This window comes from Phoca vitulina, unplaced genomic scaffold, assembly GCF_004348235.1.
Source record: "Phoca vitulina isolate PV1807 unplaced genomic scaffold, GSC_HSeal_1.0 scaffold69, whole genome shotgun sequence".
Taxonomy (NCBI): Eukaryota; Metazoa; Chordata; class Mammalia; order Carnivora; family Phocidae; genus Phoca; species Phoca vitulina.
This window is the reverse complement of record NW_022589772.1, coordinates 3,245,064-3,267,986: the sequence shown is the minus strand read 5'-3', so window position 1 is coordinate 3,267,986 and position 22,923 is coordinate 3,245,064. Positions and strand designations below refer to the sequence as shown.

General features: G+C 40.6%; 1 protein-coding gene across 3 annotated transcripts in view; it reads right to left on the bottom strand.

Annotated features, from left to right (window-relative positions):
* Positions 1–22,923, bottom strand: part of TRPC5 (transient receptor potential cation channel subfamily C member 5) — a 262,537-nt gene that overhangs the window by 127,627 nt on the left and 111,987 nt on the right. For all 3 annotated transcript variants that reach the window (XR_004297931.1, XR_004297932.1, XM_032392736.1), the window contains exon 2: positions 2,796–3,194. Coding sequence is in view for 1 of the 3 variants with exons in the window: in XM_032392736.1 (XP_032248627.1) it covers positions 2,796–3,173 (378 nt within the window). In the remaining 2 variants the exon portion in view is untranslated. The remainder of the gene's footprint in view (positions 1–2,795; positions 3,195–22,923) is intronic.

The window sequence follows — 22,923 nt, the reverse complement described above, 5'->3', positions numbered from 1 at the left end:
TCTAAGGGATAAATGTAGCTCCTTCTTATTCATCAGCAAATATTTATATATCACCCGTTATATACTAGGCACTGGGTTAGGTACTATTGAGGTAAACATGGAAACAGTTGGGCATTAGACTATGCCTGACATTTAAGAAACAATCTAGGACGCCTGGGTGGCTCAGTCGGTTAAGCATCTGCCTTTGGATTAGGTCATGATCTGAGGGTCCTGGGATCGAGCCCCACATTGGGCTCCCTGCTCAGCGGGGAGCCTGCTTCTCCCTCTCCCTTTGCCCCTCCCCCTGCTTGTGCTCTCTCTCTCTCTCTGACAAATAAATAAAATCTTTTAAAAAAAGAAAAGAAACAATCTAGTTACAGAGACTAGACATTTATGCAAGTAAGGCTGGCCAATAATACATAGTGGTTGTGATTGGTGTCAATGGAAGGATAGAGCTAATGGCTAATCTCAGAGGTGGGCAAGGTCATCATAGAGCAGGTTATCTGGGTAAGCCTTAGTTCAGAGTAACACAGTAAATCACTCAGGCCCTTAGCAGGACTGTGGGAAAACAGGGCACAGAACAAATCAGTTTTGGTGGGAATCGTGACACAGACTGAGTAGGGAACATGTTCATACCTCTCTGCTTTGCTATTCATCCAAATTCTGGCCTGTCCTTTCCAGAGAGCTCTCTATCCTTCACTGATCAACCCTAGTCTCAGAACTCCTGTGCTGGAAATCCCAAGACTTAGATTGCCATAGAAGCAGTATAAGCAAGTGGTTAAGTGAGTGAGTTTAGGAGTTCAGTTGCCTGGGTTCGAATCCTGACTCTGACACTGTGATCTTGGACAACTGATTCGACCGTGACTCGATTTTTCTCATTGGTAAAATGGGGGTAGTCATAATAGTGTCTACTTAACAGAGTTGTGGGAATTAAATGAGCTCAGTGGTGTAAGATGCTTAGCACAGTGCTGGCTGCACATGAGCTATTATGAACTATTTGTTCATAGAATAAGTATTTATTGAGTGCCTGTGATATTACAGGCACTTTCCTACTGCGGGGCTACAGCTGCACTGTATTAAGTGCTGATGGAGCATGGGGGCATTCAGGACCTTTACTCAAGGAACTTTTAAACTACTGTTTTTCTTTCTGCTCTCTCCATTCCAATGCTTAGTCTATGTGTTATCACTTAGCTTACTTCTGTTCCTTTTTGTTTAACTGGGCAGGCAAGTAGTAGAGCTATGAATTCCCTTAAACCAAGATTTGGTCGTATCCCATAAGGTTTGATGTCAAGTGTTTTCCTTATCTAAGCATTTTGCAATTTGGGGTTTGATATGTACTATTTTTGGTTTTTAATGTATTATGGTATTCCACATTTGATAACTCTGTATTTTCTTTGTCCCTACTATGTTCCAAAGAAAGACAGTGAAGAGACCTGTCTGACTTGAGGGGTTTAGGAGAAACCTGCAGGAGACAGGACCGGAAAAGACCATTACTGAAGGGTAACGAGTACTAGACTTCATGTGTTGGTTTCTCTTGTAATGGGACCTTGTAGTCACTGAAAGCATGGACAGGAATGACAGGATTGTTGTGCTGTACTGGGGAGAATAAGCCAGCATTGTTGCTCAGGATGGCTTGTGAGAAAGAGAGGGTTCTATAGGCAGGGAATCCAATTAGAAGATTTTCATGTTATTCTAGGAGAGTGGTTCTTAAACTTGAGTGTGCATCAGGGTCTCCTGGAGGGGCTGGTCAACACACAGCATGCTGGGCCTCACCTCCAGAGTTTTTGACTCCGTCAGCCTGTGGTGGGGCCTGAGAATTTGCATTTGTAACAAGTTCCCCTGGTGATGCTAACTAATGCTGCTGGTCCAGGAACCACACTTTGAGAATCACCTATCTAGGAGAGAGATGATGAGGAGCACAGGCAGAGTGGTGGGAGGAAAGAAAGTGTGAAAGAGAGATTGGGCAGGAAGAAACCATAGGGCTTGGGGATTGGACACAGAGACAAGGAAAAGGAAGGACTCAAAGATGATTCCAGAGTATTAAGCCTAAGTGCCTTGGAGGGTAGAGAGTCACAGAGGCAAAATCCTAAACATTTAGGGGTGGAATGCTGTTGCATCACAGGTACTGGGAAAATACATGAGTCCCTGTATCTCTCTGCATCTACACCATGACATTCACATTTAAAGGCCTTTTGTCGTTCTCCAGGAGAGAGGCTGGTGAAGACAAATCCCATGTCTGTGTTTGGTCTCTTCCTTCCTAAAATGTAACCTTCGAATAGAGGAAGAAAATGAAGCTAGAGAGCAGAGGGTAGGGAGTGTCGAAGGAGCTTGGATATTATGTAAATGGAATGTACACTTTCGGGTTGCTAAGTACTTTTTTAAAAGATTTTATTTATTTATTTGAGAGAGAGAGAGAAAATGAGTGGGGAGAGGGACAGAGAGAGAGGGAGAAGCAGGCTCCCCACTGAACAGGGAGCCCGATGTGGGGCTTGATCCCAGGATCCTGGGATCATGACCTGAGCCGAAGGCAGACGCTTAACCAACTGAGCCACCCAGGCACCCTTGGGTTGCTAAGTATTGAATGTATATGGGCAAATGCTCACAAGGAAAAGGCAAATGAGGAAAGCTCAGTGTGGACCATGCAGGGTAGCTCTAGGATACCACCGGAGATCACTGATGCTATTTCTGAGAGCAGAGGGTTGCGATGATAGGGCTTCTTAACTCCAGCCTACCTAACCTTCCCTAGTTTCCAAGCTTCTGATCCTGGGGCGTTATTGTTCCTGGCTGTTTCCTCAGCCCGCAGGAATTTCTCTTACCTGCTTCTCTCCACTTGGCCGCCGGTAGCTGAGCAGAAGCTCCACAGCGCCCACCACCTCCTTGCGGATGGCATAGAGCAATGCATCGCCTACATACACACTGTGGTTCAACAGCAGCTCCATGATCTCCAAGTTCTCATTTTCAATGGCAATGAGCAGGGCACTCCGGCCCAGAGGATCCATGCAGTTGATGTTGACATTGTAGTAGATCTCAGCCTCCTGAAGGGCCTGTTTCACAGTGGCGTAGTCCCCCTTCTCCACAGCACTGAGGAAGGCCTTCTCTTCTGCAGAGAGCTCCGTCTCAGCCCTCACAATCTGCAGGGGGATACGGTCTCGGTATGGTGAATAGTTGACTTTTTTGTAGTACAGTTGGGCCATGGTTCATAGCAATTTAGCAACCTGAGTGAGAGAGAGGGAGACCAAAGAGAGTCTTAGGTGCCTGAAGGTCTCAAGTGGCTGGTTTATGGAGGCAGCCTGGCTAAGGGGTTGGAAAATCAACTCTTTTCACACTACCATCTTTCTCTTCTTACAAAGGGGTATAGCAGAAAAAGCCCAGGCTTTTGGGTGGGAAAGACCTGGGTTCAAATCCTGGCTTTACCAGCTCTGTGACCTTGGATAAGTCATTCAAGCCCACTGTGCTTCGGTTTATTATTATTAAGGTTATTGATATTAATAGCATTAATAGCAGTTATCACTTAGTTACTGCTTACTGTGTACCAGGCCCTGCGCTAAAGGATAATTCCTCCCTCATAAAGCTCTTGTGCGAGTCAGGTGAGATAATATATTTTCAAAGCAACTGGCACAGCGTAAACCTCCTAAGACATGGCACAAATTAATTCCTTCTTTCCCTTCTGCTGTCTGAAGATATTCATGAGAATACTTCTGATGGATGATGCAAAGTTGTAGCTACCTTTGGCCAGTTTCCTTTAGGCCCTGGGCCCATGGGCCTGAGCTAATTTTCAGGGTTACATTTGCAGCTGTCCCAGATGTAGATTCTGGATTGAAATCCGGTTTTCATGCTAACTGAAACCTTGCTTCTGGCTGCTGCTCACTGGGGAACAGCTATTGGCTCCACTCGACCAAAGTTAAGTACCCCCTCTGCCTATTCATGATTTTTCCCTCTACCGCTTGAAACCAAGGAGCTGATGGATCTGATAATCTGTTTGATTCAGTTCTGAGAAGTGAATGGTCTATTTTATAAGCACCACATCTAAAACCAGATTTTAATGGAATTGATTTTAAAGTAAAACCTATTGAATTCCTACAGTGTGTTTAACTGTCTCTGGGAAACCAAGAAGAAAAAGACAGTCTTTGCCTTCAATTGTATGGAATGAATAACAGTATAGAGTTCTTGCCTTGTAGTTTACAGATCAAATTCATGCACGATCCTTACTGACTCCTTGTACTAGCCCTGTGAGATAGGAATGGTTATCCTCCCCAGGGGAGAAGATGAGGCTCAGATCCATAAGGTGATTGGCTCCCCTTTCCCTCCCATCCCTGGGATCTCCAGGACCCTCTGGAGGCTGAGTTGGGCTGGACCGATTTAAGTGTCTCATTACTGAACTGTTTTGCCAGCAAAAGGAAATGGAAATGTGATAAAGGGCCACTTGTCTCATTTCCTGGATGGAAGAGCAGATAAAGACATGAAGCTTCCACAAACATTTGCCTCACTTTTCTAGGTAATGACATCCCTGCTTTGGCAAAGGGAGAAGCATATATTATACCAAGTAACATTTGCAATTCATGTGCTTGTGATCTTCTGGGAAGTTGGTATTTGAAGGTGAGTGTCACCTCTCGCCCTGAACAGGCCCAAATGACAAAATTCTCTCTGCATCCAAGTCTCAGGAGAGCAGGGTACTGTTTGGCTGTCTCAAGAAGCACTGATATTTTTCTGTGCTACTTTCAAGTAACTCAGCAGTGGCTAAAGGGAAGTGGCACTTAGAGTAAGCATTTGTCACTAAACAGCAAATGACTTTAATAATACTAATTGTAGACTGCCTCCCTGCCTCCCCAACTCCATTATAAACAAAGAAGGAGGAGGAAGAAGAGAAAGTGTGATCTCCTGAAGAGAGACTCAACAACCTGATTTAGTTTATATTTATTTAGTTAATCAGTGTGAACACACTGGAAGCCTGCAGTGTGCCTTGCACTATGCTAGTCACCTTGGGAGGGTATGAAAGAATAGGTCCATGCCTTCATTGTCTCTCACCTAAACCCTTCCACTACCTTATGGTTGGTCATCCCGACTCCATTCTCTTCCCCTCCGCATGGTCTTCTGCACCACCTGCAAGTTATCCCATGAAACACGCATCTGATTCCATTTCACTCCTTGATTAGTTTCTTGATGCTCTTGTGATGAAATCAACATTCCTTTCTGAGGTCTCCTAGGTCTGGGCTTGTGTTTACCTCTTCAGCTTCTCACCCTCATCCATTATTCTTTAGCCTTGTGGAACTTCTTTTGATTCTCCCAACATGCCAAGCTTTTTTGCCACCTCAAGACCTTTGATTACCTCCTGGAATGCTCTTCTCCAGCTCTCTTCATCTCTCATACCTCAACAAAATGTCACCTCCTCAGAGCAGCCCTCACTAGCCACCTTGTCTAAAGTAGTTCCTTCATATTCTTCTCTCCATTATATTCTTTTCCTTCTTAATGCCTATCACAATTGGTAGTTACATATTTCTTTGTCTTACTGGATAATCATCTCTTCTGTCCAATTTGCTTTAAAGCTCAAGTTCAGGGACTGCATCTGTCCTGTTATAGCACCTGCACCTAGCCAAGTTCGTGGCATGCCCTGGATGCTTGATATATATTTGATGAGTGAATGAGTAAACCTTCCATGATATTCTCTCCATCCCACCCTGAGTTCTAGCCATACTGAGCCGTGCTCTCTGAGTTGCCCTTTTATGACCATGTCTGCACATAGCTTCATCCCACTCTCTGCACCTAACAAATTCCTTCTCGGCTTCAGCACCTTGCTCACAGTTCTCCTTCTCTGTGAACTTTTCCCCCAACACCTTCAGAAAGTTAGCCAATCCCCCTCTGAGTTCTCCACTGGTACTTGGATGACATTTCTCCAATGTCACCTAACTGCATGCTTGTCTTTCTGCCACTAGGGTAGGAGTACCTTGATTCCTGCCTTCTGAGGACTCACACAGGTCTGGAACATGACGGGTGCTTGACAAATGAATGTTTAACAAATACGATCTAGCTGTGGAGGGTTGGCATGGTCACAGAAAAATTATTAAATTGTGTGGCACTGATATGATGCTTTGGGATTTCAGAAAGGCCTTGGTGAGGGCTGGAGATCTCAGAGAAGGTTTCATGGAAGAAGTAGCTCTTAAGCCAGTGTTTGGAAGATGAATTAAATGTGAAAATGTGAGGATAGTCCAGACACCGTAGAGCATAAGAACAACAGTGGTGAGATTGATCATGGCCTAGTTGGAGGTGTGTGGTGGATATAGTTTTCAGGCTATAATAAGATACAAAGATTAAGGGTGTGCTAAAATTTCAAGGCAAGAGCTCATAACCTCAGTTTTCCCATCAGAAAAAATGCTCTTAAATACTTGCTGCCCATTTGCCACTTAAGAGGTTACCATGGGAGAAAAGGCTAGATGTCTTTTCAGATGGTGTCACAGATGTTGCTGTGCTAAGCACTAAGATCTTGTCCACTTCCGTAAGGCAAGGCTGTGTGATAAACTGAAGACAAATGTATCCTAGTGCAAGATGAGAAGGAAGGGAACTAACTAAATTGGTGTCCTATTATATGCCAGGCACTGTGCCAGGAGCTGGTGCAACAAAATAATTAGTAGAGTTTTGAATACTTAATATGTCCCAGGCATTGTGCCAGGGCAGCACTATTACTACTACTGCTTCCTGTGGTAATAGTAGTAATAATGAAGGTGACAAGCAGTACCATTTGTTGAACTTTCACTATGTGCCAGATGTGTGGGTTATAGTGGTGAAGAGCAAGAACAGTAAAACACAGTAATTTGAGACTCGAAGTAAGTATAATTGGATTATATATAGTCAATTCAGAGTCTAGATTTACTTTTCATCTCTTGCATTTGAAATTGATCTGGTCTATTGCATTTCCAGTGAGCTGGAATATGAGAAACCTCATAGTATTCCCCTTAGAGAAAAATATCTCATCCAGAGGTTTGCCTGAGAGTGTACTACTAGGGAATTGCTCCTTTGCTTTAAGGCACTACATCTCTAAAACTACCCCTGGAAGGAATAAAAAAAATCATGTGACTAACAGCCGTTAACACCTTAATGTGGATTCCTTGAGGAGGAAAGTTGCTGTGGCCTTGGGAGCACAGAGACGTGTGTCTAGAAAGGCAGGGAAGGTGTGGTGAAGGGGAAAGGAGAGGCCTGGTGTCCAGCCTTGGGAATCTCTTTTATGTATCCATTCCCACCTCGACATTACACATTGACAATGATGTAAAATGGGTTCCTTGTGTTGTCTGTCTACATGTAGGCTTATGTAGACATCTAATGACTTGCCTAATGTCCTACCCTCTTCCATTCCCCACAGCTGGTGCCATGTGACCCTTACTTACAGCTTTAGCCTCAGCCTTCCTCCAGGCTGAGACCAGTCCTTTCTTCATAAGCTGTTAGTCCTACTCTGCCATTTTTCTGGGAACAAATAGCTAATGATAGAGTTTCTGGCATCTCTTGAGGCTGTATTATTGGGAAGGTTCCTTCCCGTCACTCTTTACCTTTATACTTGGCAGATTGAACTCATTTGTCATTAACCTAAGCCAAGAGATGAGGTTGGCTTTCCCATCATTATGCGCTGGCCTTGAGGTGTGTTCTTAACTGAACAAAACAAAACCAGCCAGCACTTAATGCCATTTCTACAAGTGAACCTCACTCCCAATGTAGTCCACCAAGTAAGGAATGTTAGGAATGGTCTAACAGGCTGCCTCAGGGGGCTTATTGTGTTCTCTCTTTTTTATGCTTCTAGCCAGAGGAGAGTGTCTAATGGGATCTGTGACATTTGTAGGCTTAAATGATGCGATTTAAAGAGCTAAATCAGTGGGCTGGGCAGAAGGCCAGGGCGCAAATCCCAGCCCAGATCACTGCCCATCTCTGGACTTTGTCTGTGAAGAGGAAAGCCTCGCTTTACACCTAACTAAAAAAAAAAAGTGTGCTTTTAGAGGGATGTGTGGGAGGTATCTGTGCATGGCTTACACTCTGTGCCATGAGGACTGAGCTTGAATAGTGAAGCCCTTGTGACCTCTCGCCCTTATCCATGCCTACCTATCCACTTCTGCATCTCTTCAGAGCCCTTTAAGACAAGTAGATTTAATCTGATAAACTTGTACAATCTCAAGTGTAAATGGTGGATAACGAGCACATTTAATGATTATGTACCAGGCACTGTGATAGAAGCTGATGAAAATGGCTGGGTGGCTTAAAGCCATACCTCTTCTAGGAAAAAATTACATTTGAAGAGGAACTTTGAATGCCCAATCCACAAAGTGACTAAAGTGGAAATGTTATGTACAAAGGCACAGGAGTGGGCTGGTCAGAGAAAGACTGTGTGTGTATCTGTGAGTGTGCATGTATGCGCATTTGGTGGGGTATTGATTTTGAGAGCATCTTGGCTCCTTTCGTAGTACCACTTTGAGAACTTCCTAATTTTAATGTACTAATCTTTCCCAGAAAGGCCCAGATCTTGAACCCTCTTCAGGGGACCTCAGAGGTCATCTAGGATAATCCCCTGCCCAATGATAAAGTCCCCTTGACAATATGTTAAGTGATTATTCAGTTAATGAACACTTCTGCCAATGGGGAACTCACCACTTTCTTGCCTGCGTGGTGAATGCTGACTTTCAGCAAATGCTTTTCTATGTTGAGCTGAAATCACCTGTCTACAACTTCTATTTCATTGCCCTAGTTCTTTTCTCTAGAGCAGCGCTGAGCAAAACTCTTTCTTCTGCATGACAACCCTTCAAATGTTTGATTTCAGCTCTTATGTCTCTCTCTACTCCGAGTCTTCCCTTCTCTAGAATTATGATCATTCTAGTGATCTGTTTCCAGTTACACTATGTTTTGTTTCTTTTTAAATATGATGCTCAGAAATGAAACCAGTGCTCTAGAATGGTCAGGCCAGCACAATACACTGTGGCTATTTTTTTCTTCATTCATATATTCAGCAATGCTTTGTTGAGGTCAAGATATCTCTAGTTTCAGGAGGCATGTTAAACCATCCTGCATAGTAGTGTATTGCAGTATTGTTTCTCATTTGTATAAATCTTATCAATTCAATAATTTCATTAATTTATAAATAATAATAAATTAACATTAAACACTAATCATATGCCAGAAACTATGTTACTAAATGCTTCACATACATTATTTAAATTATTCCTCACTTTTAGACAGTTATTATTATAAACTCCCACCTCACAGTTAAGGAACCTGAGGCACAGAGAGGTTAAGTAAATTGCTTTAGTTCACACAGCTAATAATTGGTGGCTTGGGATTAGAGCCAAGCTTCTGACTCCAGAGTCTACATTTTTAACTACTTCAATGAAAGTAGACTCTTTTATATGTTCCATAATGCCTATAACAGTGCCAGGAATAGAGTGTTTCAACAAATAGTTGTTATGCACCTACTATTTGTCAGGCCCAGAGTACTTGGTAGTGGGGAATACCAATATACATATATAAATGATATAGCCCTTGCCTTTAAGCAGCTCCCAGTCCAGAGGGAGAAAAAAAATGAAAATATGTTAAATGTACTACGGTATGATAAGGATTCTAACACATAGTAGGGACACAAAGGAAGAAGTGTTTAACTCTACCTGGGGAAGTAGTTGAAGAGAAAGTAATATTTGAGCTTTGTCTTGAAAAGTTGGTAGGAGTTTGCTAGACAGCAGTGTAGGGATGGTCATCTCAGGCAACAGACACAACATGTGCTCAGGTGTGGATATATGAAACACAATGGTATTTTAAGAGAACACTGACTTTCTATTCTTCATACCTCTCAAGCATGTGACTACCTTGGGACCTTTGCACATGTAGTTTGCTGCCTATAATCTTCTGCCAGATCTTCACAATTTCTTTCTTACCATGTAGGCTTCAGATCAAATGTGTCATCTCCTCAGTAAGCCTTCCTAGATCACTTTTTCTAATGTAGCAAGCCTCTCACATGTTCCTCTCCATTTCATTACCCTGACTTGTTTTTCTTCAAGAACTTACCACTATCTGAAATGATCATATTTATATTTGTTTATTATTTTAACCACTAGCTCTCCCAACCAAAATATAAACTTCATAATAGCAAGAACCTTATCGGTCATATTTACTACTTTATACCCAGAGCCTGGCACATAGTAGGCTCTCAATAAATTTGTATGGAAGTACTACATGAAATAATGGTGAGGATAGAGATGGGGTAATGTTCTGTCCGTAGAGCTCTGCTTTTGTTTGTGTGTTTAACCTCCTCCTTTCCATGCAGCTCTGTGCTCAGGCAAGAAGCCCCTCCTTCATCACAAGGAAAGTTTTAATTAGTCTAGGAGTAAGTCTATATAGGTAATTTCATTTCTTTGGCCAGTGATTGGCCTAGGTTTGAGAATTTGTTGCAATTCTGGCTAATGAGATGTCCTGGGGGGCTTCTGGGAAAGGTTTCTTTGTTCTGAAAAAGAGATGCAAAAAAGGAGTATTTCCCTTTTTGCCTCTGAATGTTGTCATTTTCCTGTGACACCAAAGACTTTGGTAGCCACCTTGGAACTAAGAGGACAGCCAACCTAAAAGATTCAGCCTACATGCTGAGGATGGCATAAATCAAGTCCTTTATGATCTCTTTGAGCCATTGAGTTAACCAATCTGGGAGCTGCTCAATCTCTAGCCTTTTAGTTGTGTGAGATAAAAACTCCCTTTCTGGGGAACCCTCCTACACTGTTGGTGGGAATGCAAGCTGGTGCAACCACTCTGGAAAACAGTATGGAGGTTCCTCAAAAAGTTGAAGATAGAGCTACCATGTGATCCAGCAATTGCACTACTGGGTATTTACCCCAAAGATACAAATGTAGGGATCCGAAGGGGTACGTGCACCCCAATGTTTATAGCAGCAATGTCCACAATAGCTAAACTGTGGAAAGAGCCAAGATGTCCATCGACAGATGAATGGATAAAGAAGATGTGGTATATATATACAATGGAATATTATGCAGCCATCAAAAGGAATGAGATCTTGCTATTTGCAACGACGTGGATGGAACTGGAGGGTGTTATGCTGAGCGAAATAAGTCAATCAGAGAAAGACATGTATTATATGACCTCACTGATATGAGGAATTCTTAATCTCAGGAAACAAACTGAGGGTTGCTGGAGGGGGGTTGGGGGGGGGGGGATGGGGTGGCTGGGTGATAGACACTGGGGAGGGTATGTGCTATGGTGAGCGCTGTGAATTGTGCAAGACTGTTGAATCACAGATCTGTACCTCTGAAACAAATAATACATTATATGTTAAGGAAAAAAAAAAAAGAAGAAGATAGCAGGAGGGGAAGAATGAAGGGGGGGAAATCGGAGGGGGAGATGAACCATGAGAGACGATGGACTCTGAAAAACAAACTGAGGGTTCTAGAGGGGAGGGGGGTGGGAGGATGGGTTAGCCTAGTGATGGGTATTAAAGAGGGCACGTTCTGCATGGAGCACTGGGTGTTATGCACAAACAATGAATCATGGAACACTACATCTAAAACTAATGATGTAATGTATGGTGATTAACATAACAATAAAAAATTAAAGAAAAACTAGAGATAAGAAAAAAAAAAAGAAAAACTCCCTTTCTGTTAACCCACTTTTACGCATGCTTTTGTGTTACAAGAAGCTGAAGACATCCTAAGTGACTGCACTTTCTGAAGAATCACCAAAATTAAACCATAAATAAATGGGAAAACTGAACAGATTAGTAATCATAGAAGAAATTAACATAGTTTGAAATATCTACCAATTAAAAGTCATTCTGCTCAAGCGGTTTCACAGCTGTATATATAGAACTTTAAAAAATACAGATAGTTATCTTGATATTAAAAATAATTCATTTCCGGGGCGCCTGGGTGGCTCAGTCAGTTAAGCGGCTGCCTTCGGCTCAGGTCATGATCCCAGGGTCCTGGGATTGAGCCCCACATCAGGCTCCCTGCTCCGCGGGAAGCCTGCTTCTCCCTCTGCCACTCCCCTTGCTTGTGTTCCCTCTCTCGCTGTGTCTCTCTCTGTCAAATAAATAAAATCTTAAAAAAAAAAAAAGTTCATTTCCGACCTGGGCTGGTTCACCCCTCCTTAGGCAACCTGGTGGTCCCCCACTCCCAGGAGGTCACCATACTGATGCCAAACTTAGTGCGGACACCTGATGATTGGCATAATGCACTACAGCCAAGAACTCCTGGGCTCAAGAGATCCTCCTGCCTCCTGAGCAGCTAGGACTACAGGCCTGCACCACCACAGCCGGCTAAAAATAGTTCAGATTATGGAAAAAGAAATAATTCTACAGAGCAAGCATAATACTAATGCCAAAATCTAATAAAGATAACCTAAGAAGAAAATATAGACGATCAGTCATGAAAATAATTCCAAAAATTCTAAATAAAATATTAGCAAATTATAAAGCAGTAGTGAATTTGAAGAATGATACATTATGACCAAGGGGAATTTATCCTAAGAATGCAAGCATGATTCAATATGAGGAAATTATCAATACAATTGAGTAAATAAGTCAATGACTTAAAGGAAAGAAAACACGATTATATCAATACATGAAAAAGAATAATTTGATATAACTCAGCATCTATTAAAAAAAACTAAAATTGGAACAGAAGTAAACTATTTACACACAAAAACACTATTGACCTCAGAGCAATAATAAATATCATAATAAGTTGTGAAAGACTAGATCCATTGCCATTAAAATCAAGAACAAGATAGGGATGCCACTATTATTCAATTTTAAGGTTCTGGCTATTGTAGTAAGAGGACATGAAAATATGATAAATATTTAACAGAGGAGACAAACTTACCTTTATATGTACATTATATAATTATATAATAAAACACCCAAGAAAACTTTACAAAAATCTGTTAGAGCTAACAAGGGTAAGGTGATAGAATGTAAGAAAAATATGCAAATATCAATAGCTTTAAAAAATTTAACCATAATCATCATCATCACTCTGAAATTGAAATGGAAAGAAATCCAATGCACAATAGTGCCATCTTAAGATATTCATGAATTAATTTATTTAGAAAGGAACAGGACCCATGTAAAAGGAGTTATTGAAGGGGATAAAATAAAAGAATAGAGAAGCACATTATGTTGCTGAATAGAAAGATTCAGACTAATAAAAATATAATTTCTTAATTAAATTAAGATTTAAATTACAAAAAGTATGTCATTCAGGTTTTATATGGAGCTGGACAAGAAATTACAGTTTAGAACAAGGAGTTCGATCTGTAACTGACTGTGAACAATCAATTGAGATAACTCACTACCTTCGGACCAGCCAGAAATTACAGTTTAAATGAAAGGATAAATGTGTAAATATTTCCACAAAATTTTTGATTAAGAAATAAAGGCAAGAAATGGCAAAGTAGAGAACTCCAAAAACCCATCTCTCCACTAATGCAATAATTAACCATTATAGCAAAAACCATCAGAATCAACTTTTTCTGAACTCTGGTATCTAATAAAAACTTAAAACAGTGAGATTAGTGTTTAATGAAGAAAGAAGCTACTAAATTTTGGTAAGAGAGTGTTGGAGCATTTCTACTGAACTGCCTACCATCTCCTACTCCTTAGCTTGGATAAAGCCATGGAGACAGTGCCCACATTCCTCGTTGTGGCTTGCCGGTGCCAGGCAGGGCAATATGGATTTTGTTCTCAAAGAATTGTGATTGTATGTTTTGACAGGTTAATATATATATATATTATAGAATTGCTGTATGAAAGAGAGGGATCAGCTGAGAGGATTGCCTTTGTTTTTTTTTTTAAGATTTATTTGTTTATTTTAGAGAGAGAGGTGGGGAGGGGCAGAAGGAGAGGGAGAGAGGAACTCTAAGCAGACTCTGTGCTGAGCATAGAACTCCCTACAGGGCTCAGTCTCACGACACTGAGATCACGACATGAACCAAAACTAGGAGTCAGATGCTTAACTGAATGTGCCACTGAGGCGCCTCAGGTTTACCTTTGTTTTATACGCCCTTCCCCCCTTGGAATTTCCTCAGAGTTAGAGCAGACTTCGTAGTAGTATTTGCCAAATGCTGAACAGCAGATTTGAGGAGCAGAAGAAAGAATCAGTGAAACTAAAGATATATCAATTAAAATTATCCTGTCTGAGGGGCAGAAAGTAAAAAGGAATGAAGAGAAGTAAATAGCACCTCAGATGTATGTGAGACACTGCCAAGTGTACCAACAGATGCATAATGTGAGTTGTAGAAGGAGAAGAGAGAGAAAACATGGCAGAAAGTATATTTGAGGAAATAATGGCCAAAATATTCTAAAATTTGATGAAATATATGAATCTATATATCCAAGAAGGTTAACAAACTCCAAGAAGGCTAAACTTGAAGAGATTCCACACAGACACATTAAAATTGAACTATCAAAAGACAAAGACATATAAGGAATCTTGAAACTAGCAAGAGAAGTGACTTGTCATAGACAAGGGATCCTCAATAAACTTAACAGATAATTTCTCTTCAGAAACCATAGAAGCCAGAAGGCAGAGGGGTAATATGTTTAAAATGTTGAAAGAAAAAAAAAAAAAAAAACCTTCTCAACCTGAATTCTATATCCTGCAAAACTACCCTTCAAAAATGAAGGTGAAATTAAGACCTTCCCAGGTAAACAAAAGCTGAAGGAGTTGATTGCCCGTAAACCCACCCTACAAGAAATGCTAAGGGGAGTCCTTCAGGCTTGACAGCAATTCAAAACCATAAGAGCACAAGCAGGCAGAGTGGCAGTCAGAGGGAGAGGGAGAAGCAGGCTCCCCGCTGAGCAGAGAGCCCAGTGTGGGGCTTGATCCCAGGACCCTGGATCATGACCCAGGCCAAAGGCAGACACTTAACCGACTAAGCCACCCAGGCGCCCCTCTATATATGATTTAAAAGACAAATGCTTAGAACAAAAATTATAAATCTATGTTAATGGACATACAGTATATAAAGATGTAAGCTGTGACAATAACAACATAGAGGGGGAAGAATGGAGCTACGTAGGAACAGAGTTTTTATACTATTGCAACTACGTTATTAATTGAAACTAGCTTGCTATACATTGAAGATGTTGATTTTAATCCCCAGGGTAACCACTAAGAAAATAATTAAAAACATTTAGAAGAGACCCCTCTTGGTGTACCTAGCTGGCTCAGTCAGTAGAGCATGAGACTCTTGATCTTGGGGTCACAAGTTCAAGTCCCATGTTGGGGGTAGAGTTTACTTAAAAAAATATATAGAATAGGAAATGAGAAGTGAATCATAATGATAAATTATTAAAAAACAAACAAACCCAAAGGAAGGCTATAATGAAGAAATTGAGAAATAAGAAATACATAAGACATATAAAAAACAAATAGCAAAATGGCAGAAGTAAGCCCAGTAACTAAAGTTTGAAGGATTTGGGTGAGGGCAATACTAGGTAATGATATTCCATTTAGATATATTGGTGTTTGAGCGTTTTGGGGAAGAGGAATGGAGGGGAATCAGGAAGGGAAGATCCTATCAGCATGTGTAGCACAGCACTGAGATCTGGTGATATAGAATTGGGAGTCATCAGCATATTGATCAAAGGTTCTCAAATCTGACTGCACATTAGAGTCATCTGAGGACCTTTTAAAAAATACTCATGGTTGGGTCATAGTACCCCCCCCCCCCCACACACACACACAGTGAGGTTAAGAATAGTGCCCCAGGTGAATGTAATATGCAGCCACGATTAAGTACCATCATTATAAGGTAACTGGAGCTGTTGGGCATGGATGTGATCTTCAGTGAGAGTGCAAAGAGATCAGGGGAACTAGAGAGGAAATTTCTACTTAGAGTGGAGAAAGGTCTAGCTCTCCACTGTCCAGTATAGTAGCTGCTAGCTATATGTAGCTATGTAAACTTAAATGAATTAAAATGGAATGAAATAAAAAATTCAGTTCTGCAGTTACACCAGTCATGTTTCAAACACTTAATAACCACAAATGACTCATGACTACCATAGTGAACAGCACAGACAGAGAGCATTTTCATCATTACCAGAAGTCTGACTGGACAGTGCTAGATGACCCAAATGTGGGTAATTTCATTTACATAATGCATTTTCATGGCTATGGACATGTGGTGTTTTCATTTCTGTATGGTCCTCAACTCTTTATTCCTTTCTCTTTGATGTCCAGGGGAGTTATGTAGAGCTGTTGGCAGCTGGATTAAATTGATGCTTTTCATTTTCACCAGAGGGAAGGCATGAACAAAAAATATATATTTGTCTCCCTCAAGTCACTCATCTGAATCAGGAAGTTTAAATCTGTTGCTCAACACTCATTATCACTTTGTCTCCATGATGTTCCTTGAAGTAGTCAAGGGAAAGGTAGAATGGGATGACACCAATTACAGTAAATAATAGGCAGTGTAATTGGTTAAAAGTCTTGCATCTGATTATTAGTCTTGGGACTGGCTTTCATCCCAGATTCCATAGGCCATGAGAAATGAGTGTCTGTCTCCTTTCTGTTACCCCTTCACTTTGGAATCTAAAGTGACAGTGTTCACATAGGAGCTTATTGGCCAAACGATCCTTAAATGGGGCAGAAGGACTTCTTTTAAAAGTATTTATCCCTTTTGACAGGAACCGCATCTTCCAGTAATTCACCAAAATGACCAACACAAAGGGAAAAAGGAGAGGTACCCACTATATGTTCTCTAGGCCTTTTAGAAAACATGGAGTTGTTCTTTTAGTCACATACACACAAATCTACAAGAAAGGTGATATTGTGGACATTAAGGGAATGGGCACTGTTCAAAACAGAATGCCCCATAAATATTATCATAGCAAAACTGGAAGAGTCTATAATGTTGCCTAGCATGCCATTGGTATTGTTGTAAACAAACAAGGGTGAGATTCTTGCCAAGAGAATTAATGTATGTATTGAGCATATTAATCACTTAAAGAGCTGAGATAGCTTTCTGAAGCGTGTGAAGGAAAATGATCAGAAAAAGAAGGAAGTCAAAGATAAAGGTACTTGGGTTCAACTGAAGCACCAACCTGCTCCACCCAGAGAAGCACACTTCGTGAGAACTAATGGAAAGGAGCCTGAGCTGCTGGAACCCATTCCCTATGAATTCATGGCATGATAAGTGTAACAAAATTAAAAGACCTCAAGACTGTAATAAATAAATAAATACAAGTTTATTTATGCTAATATTCAGGGAATATGAGTGAGGGGTACACAGGAGTTCTTTGTACTGTTCTCATACCTGTGTATGCATGTGAAATTATTTTAAAATAAAAAGTTACATAAACCAGCAAATCATGAATTTTCATGAAAAAATCAAACAATTGGCTTAAACAAGGTTTTCCAGTCTTTCCCCCCCATGCATTTTAAATGAGTTTATCCTGTGTATACATTTTCTATCCAGTTTTCTTCACTTTCTATCCAGAAATTCTTCACTTGTAAGAATTTCCCACACATTATAATCAATAATATCACTCTTTAACTCTTCTACCCTTTCTACCACCATCTTTCTTTGTGGGAAAGTGACTCTGCTAGGTGAGATTGAGACAGTACAGTTTACACCATCATATGTTAGAATATCACATTAAATGGCTATATGATATTTGATTGGATTGGATCAGGTATACCATAATATACTTAACTAGTCTCCAATTTGGGGATATTTAGGGTGTCTCCAGTTTATCTCTACTGTTATAAACAAAGCTGTGATATTTTTGTACATAAAATTTTTTTAATATTCAAGATTTTTTTGCTCAGTATAGCTTCCCAGAAGTCAAATTACTGGGTCAAAAAACCAGGAGCATTTTTAAAGATATGTACTGTTGAATTTCTTTTAAAATTGTGTTATTTGCCAGCAGTAGCTTTCTCAAGGGAAAGAAAACATCAGAATACCCAGAAACCAGAAATAGACCTCACTTTTCTTATATATAATTAATGATTCAAAGCCCCTTCCTTCTCATATATTTTAAGATTCTGTGATTATGTGACAAATGGGTAATGTGTCATGAATGAAGTATATTTTGGGTGTTCCAAAATGTTACCTTCATCTTAGGAGGAAGAAAGATTGGTGAATTCTTCAACTGATGGCCTGGCACTTTCTATAGTAACAGACACTAAGGGCTACATGAACATTGTCTGTCCCTGTTTCAGAGCAGGACTTTATTAAATGGGTCCCAAATTTTGCCTGTTAGTTTTTCCCATTTCTAAAGAAGCAAGAAGATCAGTGCCTTGAGCATAGCTGGCACTAATTAAAATTCTAAAGATCAGTACTAGCTGGAGTTCTGGGGAGGTGGTTAGGAAAGGTATGTGGAAGAGGTAAACCTGAGCTGGGTCTGAAAGGCTGGGTGGGATTTAGATAGGCAGATGTGGGAGTTGGGAAAACACCTCTGTTATATGCGGGAAGGGGATGGAAGTCAAAGGTTCGAATTAGCACTGTCTTGGGTATAGCAGTATTTGGGAAGAGAGGGAAGTATGTAGGAGTAGCTAAGCTGGGCCCTTTAGTTGGAGGATATTGAACATTTGGTTGAGAAACTAGGTCTTGATCTTGTAGGCATTGGGGAGTCACTCTAGGTTCTTAAACAGGGTGTGATCAAGAAAGCTGTATAAGATGACTCCTATGGCTGTGCCAGTGGTAAATCAGAGTAGGAGAGAATAGGATTTTTTCCCCAGAAGATAATGGAGTCCCATCTACAATGCTGGCAGTCAGAATGGAGAAGGGAAGAATGTTAGAGTTATTTCAAAGAAAGAGAGAAACAGGGCTTGGTAATGGATGTATTATAGAGGATGAAGTATAGACAGAGCCTCAAGATGATATTCAAGTTCAAGCCTGAGTGACCATAAGACTGGTAGTGCTGCTATCCACAGAACTGAGAAAGGCTCTTCACTAGGCTGGTTACTCAGGCTCTGATACTTTCAGAGGGAACTGAGTTTCTGTCAAACAGATTCCATTTCTTCATAACCTCCATTTTAATTCAAAGATGCTTATTTTGCCTTCTTCTTGGTCTTCATCTGGCAGTGGCTCTTAGCATTTTAACTTTGGTTCTCTGTCCCAGAGGATTCTGCCAAGTAATAATCGTAAATGCTTAAATGCACTCAAGAAGTTCTGCTGAGTATTCCCTTCTAATGCAATCCCCTTCAGTGTGACTGTTTTGTAACTTTCTCATTTTGCATATTGGGATCTTTAAAACCAGGTCACCCTTGTTGTTACTGAGAGAGTTTTACTTTTCGGCAAGGATACATTTCCTGCAAAGTTGGTTGGATCTCCATCTCCCTTCCTGACGAACATTTAAGATTAGGACTTGAAATGTTACAATAGTACAGTTTCAAAACAAAAGTTAAAAATTTCTCAGGGGACTTCCCTGGAAATAATGGTACATTCCTGTATGTGTGAAATGGTGCAGATTAAAGAATAGTGTCAAGAGAATTAGGAGACCTGGATTCTAGTCTCAGCTCTTCTGCTAATTGAAGTATGAACTTGAGCAAGTCACATTTAGCTCTTCTTTATGTCTCTTTTTCTGTGAAATGAGAAAGATAAAAAAGATGACTGCTAAGGTCAATGCCAGCCCTAAAATCAACTATGTATTAAAACGATGTTCGCACAGCATTAGCAACATTTATGATACTTAGAGACCACTGGGTTAGATACAACACCAATGTGTTCACTCCATAAAGATAGCAAATAGGATGATTCAGGCTAAAAGAAACGAAGTTTGAGACTCAGTTACTGGTTTGGATTGTTTTTATAGATGAAATAAACTAAATAATTCTGATTGAATAACTATTCTCTTTGACACTGGGGTCAGTCCAACATTATATGCCGGTTCTCCTAAAGTAGAATATAACAGGACCTAAAGGTGGGGTTGCTCTGATTTTCTGAGGTCTGCGCCTACAGCCTCTTGAGTGCTGATTCCCAGAAATAGCAGTCATACTGCTCAGAGCCATCTTAAAGAATCCTAGTAATTTTATCATAAGGGGAACCAGCCCAAGATCTTTCCTCTAATAGAGACTCCAAGGAGTATGTTGTTAGAAGAGAAGGTTTTACTCCACTGTGCCCCTTCCAAAAATTAAGACTATTGCCAGAGTATCTCTATTGCCTATTAATGCTCCCTTATGGCTGTGTTATCCACAACTTAACATAGTGCTTCTGAAATCTGGATAGCAGATCACTTGGAGGTCAGAATGTTCTCTGTGGACCCTATAAAATATTGCTATAAATGTATTCCAACTTCTTTAAGTATTTGCATCTACTACCTCAATATGCACTGAGCTCCATGTAAACAGAGGGGCATACTAACACATACAAAAACTCTGTTCAGCAAATTTTTCAGCTCTCAACTCAATTCAACCCCGTTCGCCCAGCTACCTATTCTATCTACACCTTGCTCTCTGGATTAAATGCTAATGTAAACTGTGTTCTTCTTGGCTTCAAACTTTGGCTTCCTTTCAGATTTTTCTGCCTCTAGGACTGCCTCAGGTTACAATTGCCCTCTCTTGCATCTCCTGCTCTTCCCCCTCCCCCCCACTACTTTCCTTTGTGAGCAAGTGGCTCTTACAAGTGGGATTGAGACAGTATGTTTCATACCATCATATGACCACAGGGTATTTTTACTAGCAGTTTAAAGTGCAGACACAAGTATGTGACCACAAATGAACAAAAGCAAGCCATTGGTGACACCTGGTGTGCTTGTCCTAGGTGTTCTTCTGCTACATGTTCATTTGTTTTGCTGTCTGCTCCAGTCACTAAAGGATTTAAGAGGAATCTGGACTGAAAACCTGAAATGGAGAAAATTCTCCCCATGAACTAAAATTGTGTTTGCAGATTAAGAAATGACTGCCACACAAAAACAGACACATAGATCAATGGAACAGAGAGCCCAGAAATGGACCCTCAACTCTATGGTCAACTAATTTTCAACAAAGCAGGAAAGAATGTCCAATGGAAAAAGACAGTCTCTTTAACAAATGGTGTTGGGAAAATTGGACAGCCACATGCAGAAGAATGAAACTGGACCATTTCCTTACACCACACACAAAAAAGACTCAAAATGGTTGAAAGACCTAAATGTGGGACAGGAATCCATCAAAATCCTTGAGGAGAACACAGGCAGCCACCTCTTCGACCTCAGCCGCAGCAACTTCTTCCTAGATACATCGCCAAAGGCAAGGGAAGCACGGGCAGAAATGAACTACTGGGACTTAAGATAAAAAGCTTTTGCACAGCAAAACAGTCAACAAAACCAAAAGACAACTGACAGAATGGGAGAAGATATTTGCAAATAACAGATCAGATAAAGGGCTAGTATCCAAAATCTATAAAGAACTTATCAAACTCAACATCCAAAGAACAAATAATCCAATCAAGAAATGGGCAGAAGATGTGAACAGACATTTCTCCAAAGAAGACGTCCAAATGGCCAACAGACACATGAAAAACTGCTCGACATCACTGGGCATCAGGGAAATCCAAATCAGAATCTCAATGAGATACCACCTCACACCAGTCAGAATGGCTAAAATTAACAAGTCAGGAAACGACAGATGTTGGCGAGGATGCGGAGAAAGGGGAACCCTCCTACACTGTTGGTGGGAATGCAAGCTGGTGAAGCCACTCTGGAAAACAGTATGGAGGTTCCTCAAAAAGTTGAAAATAGAGCTACCCTACGACCTAGCAATTGCACTACTGTGTATTTACCCCAAAGATACAAATGTAGTGATCTGAAGGGGCATGTGCACCCCAATGTTTATAGCAGCAATGTCCACAATAGCCAAACTATGGAAAGAGCTTAGATGTCCACCAACAGATGAATGGATAAAGAAGAAGTGGTATATATATACAATGGAATATTATGCAGCCATCAAAAAAACAAAATCTTGCCATTTGCAATGACCTGGATGGAATTAGAGAGTATTATGCTAAGCGAAATAAGTCAGTCAGATAAAGACAAGTATCATGATCTCACTGATATGAGGAATTTGAGAAACAAGACAGAGGATCATAGGGGAAGGGAGGAAAAAATGAAACAAGATGAAACCAGAGAGGGAGACAAATCATAAAAGATTCTTAATCTCAGGAAACAAACTGAGGGTTGCTGGAGTGGTGGGGGGTGGGAGGGATGGGGTGGCTGGGTGATGGACATTGGAGAGGGTATATGCTATGGTGAGCGCTGTGAATTGTGTAAGACTGATGAATCACAGACCTGTACCTCTGAAACAAATAATACATTATATGTTTAAAAAAAAAGAAGACGAAGATAGCAGGAAGGGAAAAATGAAGGGGGAGAAATCGGAGGGATAGATGAACCATGAAAGACTATGGACTCTGAGAAAGAAACTGAGGGTTTTAGAGGGGAAGAGCATGGGGGGATGGGTTAGCCTGGTGATGGGTATTAAGGAGGGCACGTATTGCATGGAGCACTGGGTGTTATATGCAAACAATGAATCATGGAACACTACATCAAAAACTAATGATGTAATGTATGGTGACTAACATAACATAATTAACAAAAAAAGAAATGACTCCCATAGATTGATTTTGGTGGTGGAATACCTTGTTTCAACCTGAAGAACACCAGTGATTTGTGGTCCTGTAATCTGATGAATACCAATTAATCGGAACATTTTGAGTGTTATTTATATAATTAATCATCCTGTACTACTACTTGTAGTAAGCAGTTCTGTAAGTTATGTCTACAACTTAGTGTACAATATGGGACTTTTTATTTTTCTCCAACGGAGTTTATTCTTTTTTTAATTTTTTAAAAAAATTTTATTGTGTTATGTTAGTCACCACACAATACATCATTGGTTTTTGATGTGGTGATCCACGATCCATTGTTTTCATATAACACCCAGTGCTCCATGCAGTATGTGCCCTCCTTAATATCCATCACCGGGCTAACAAATCCCCCCC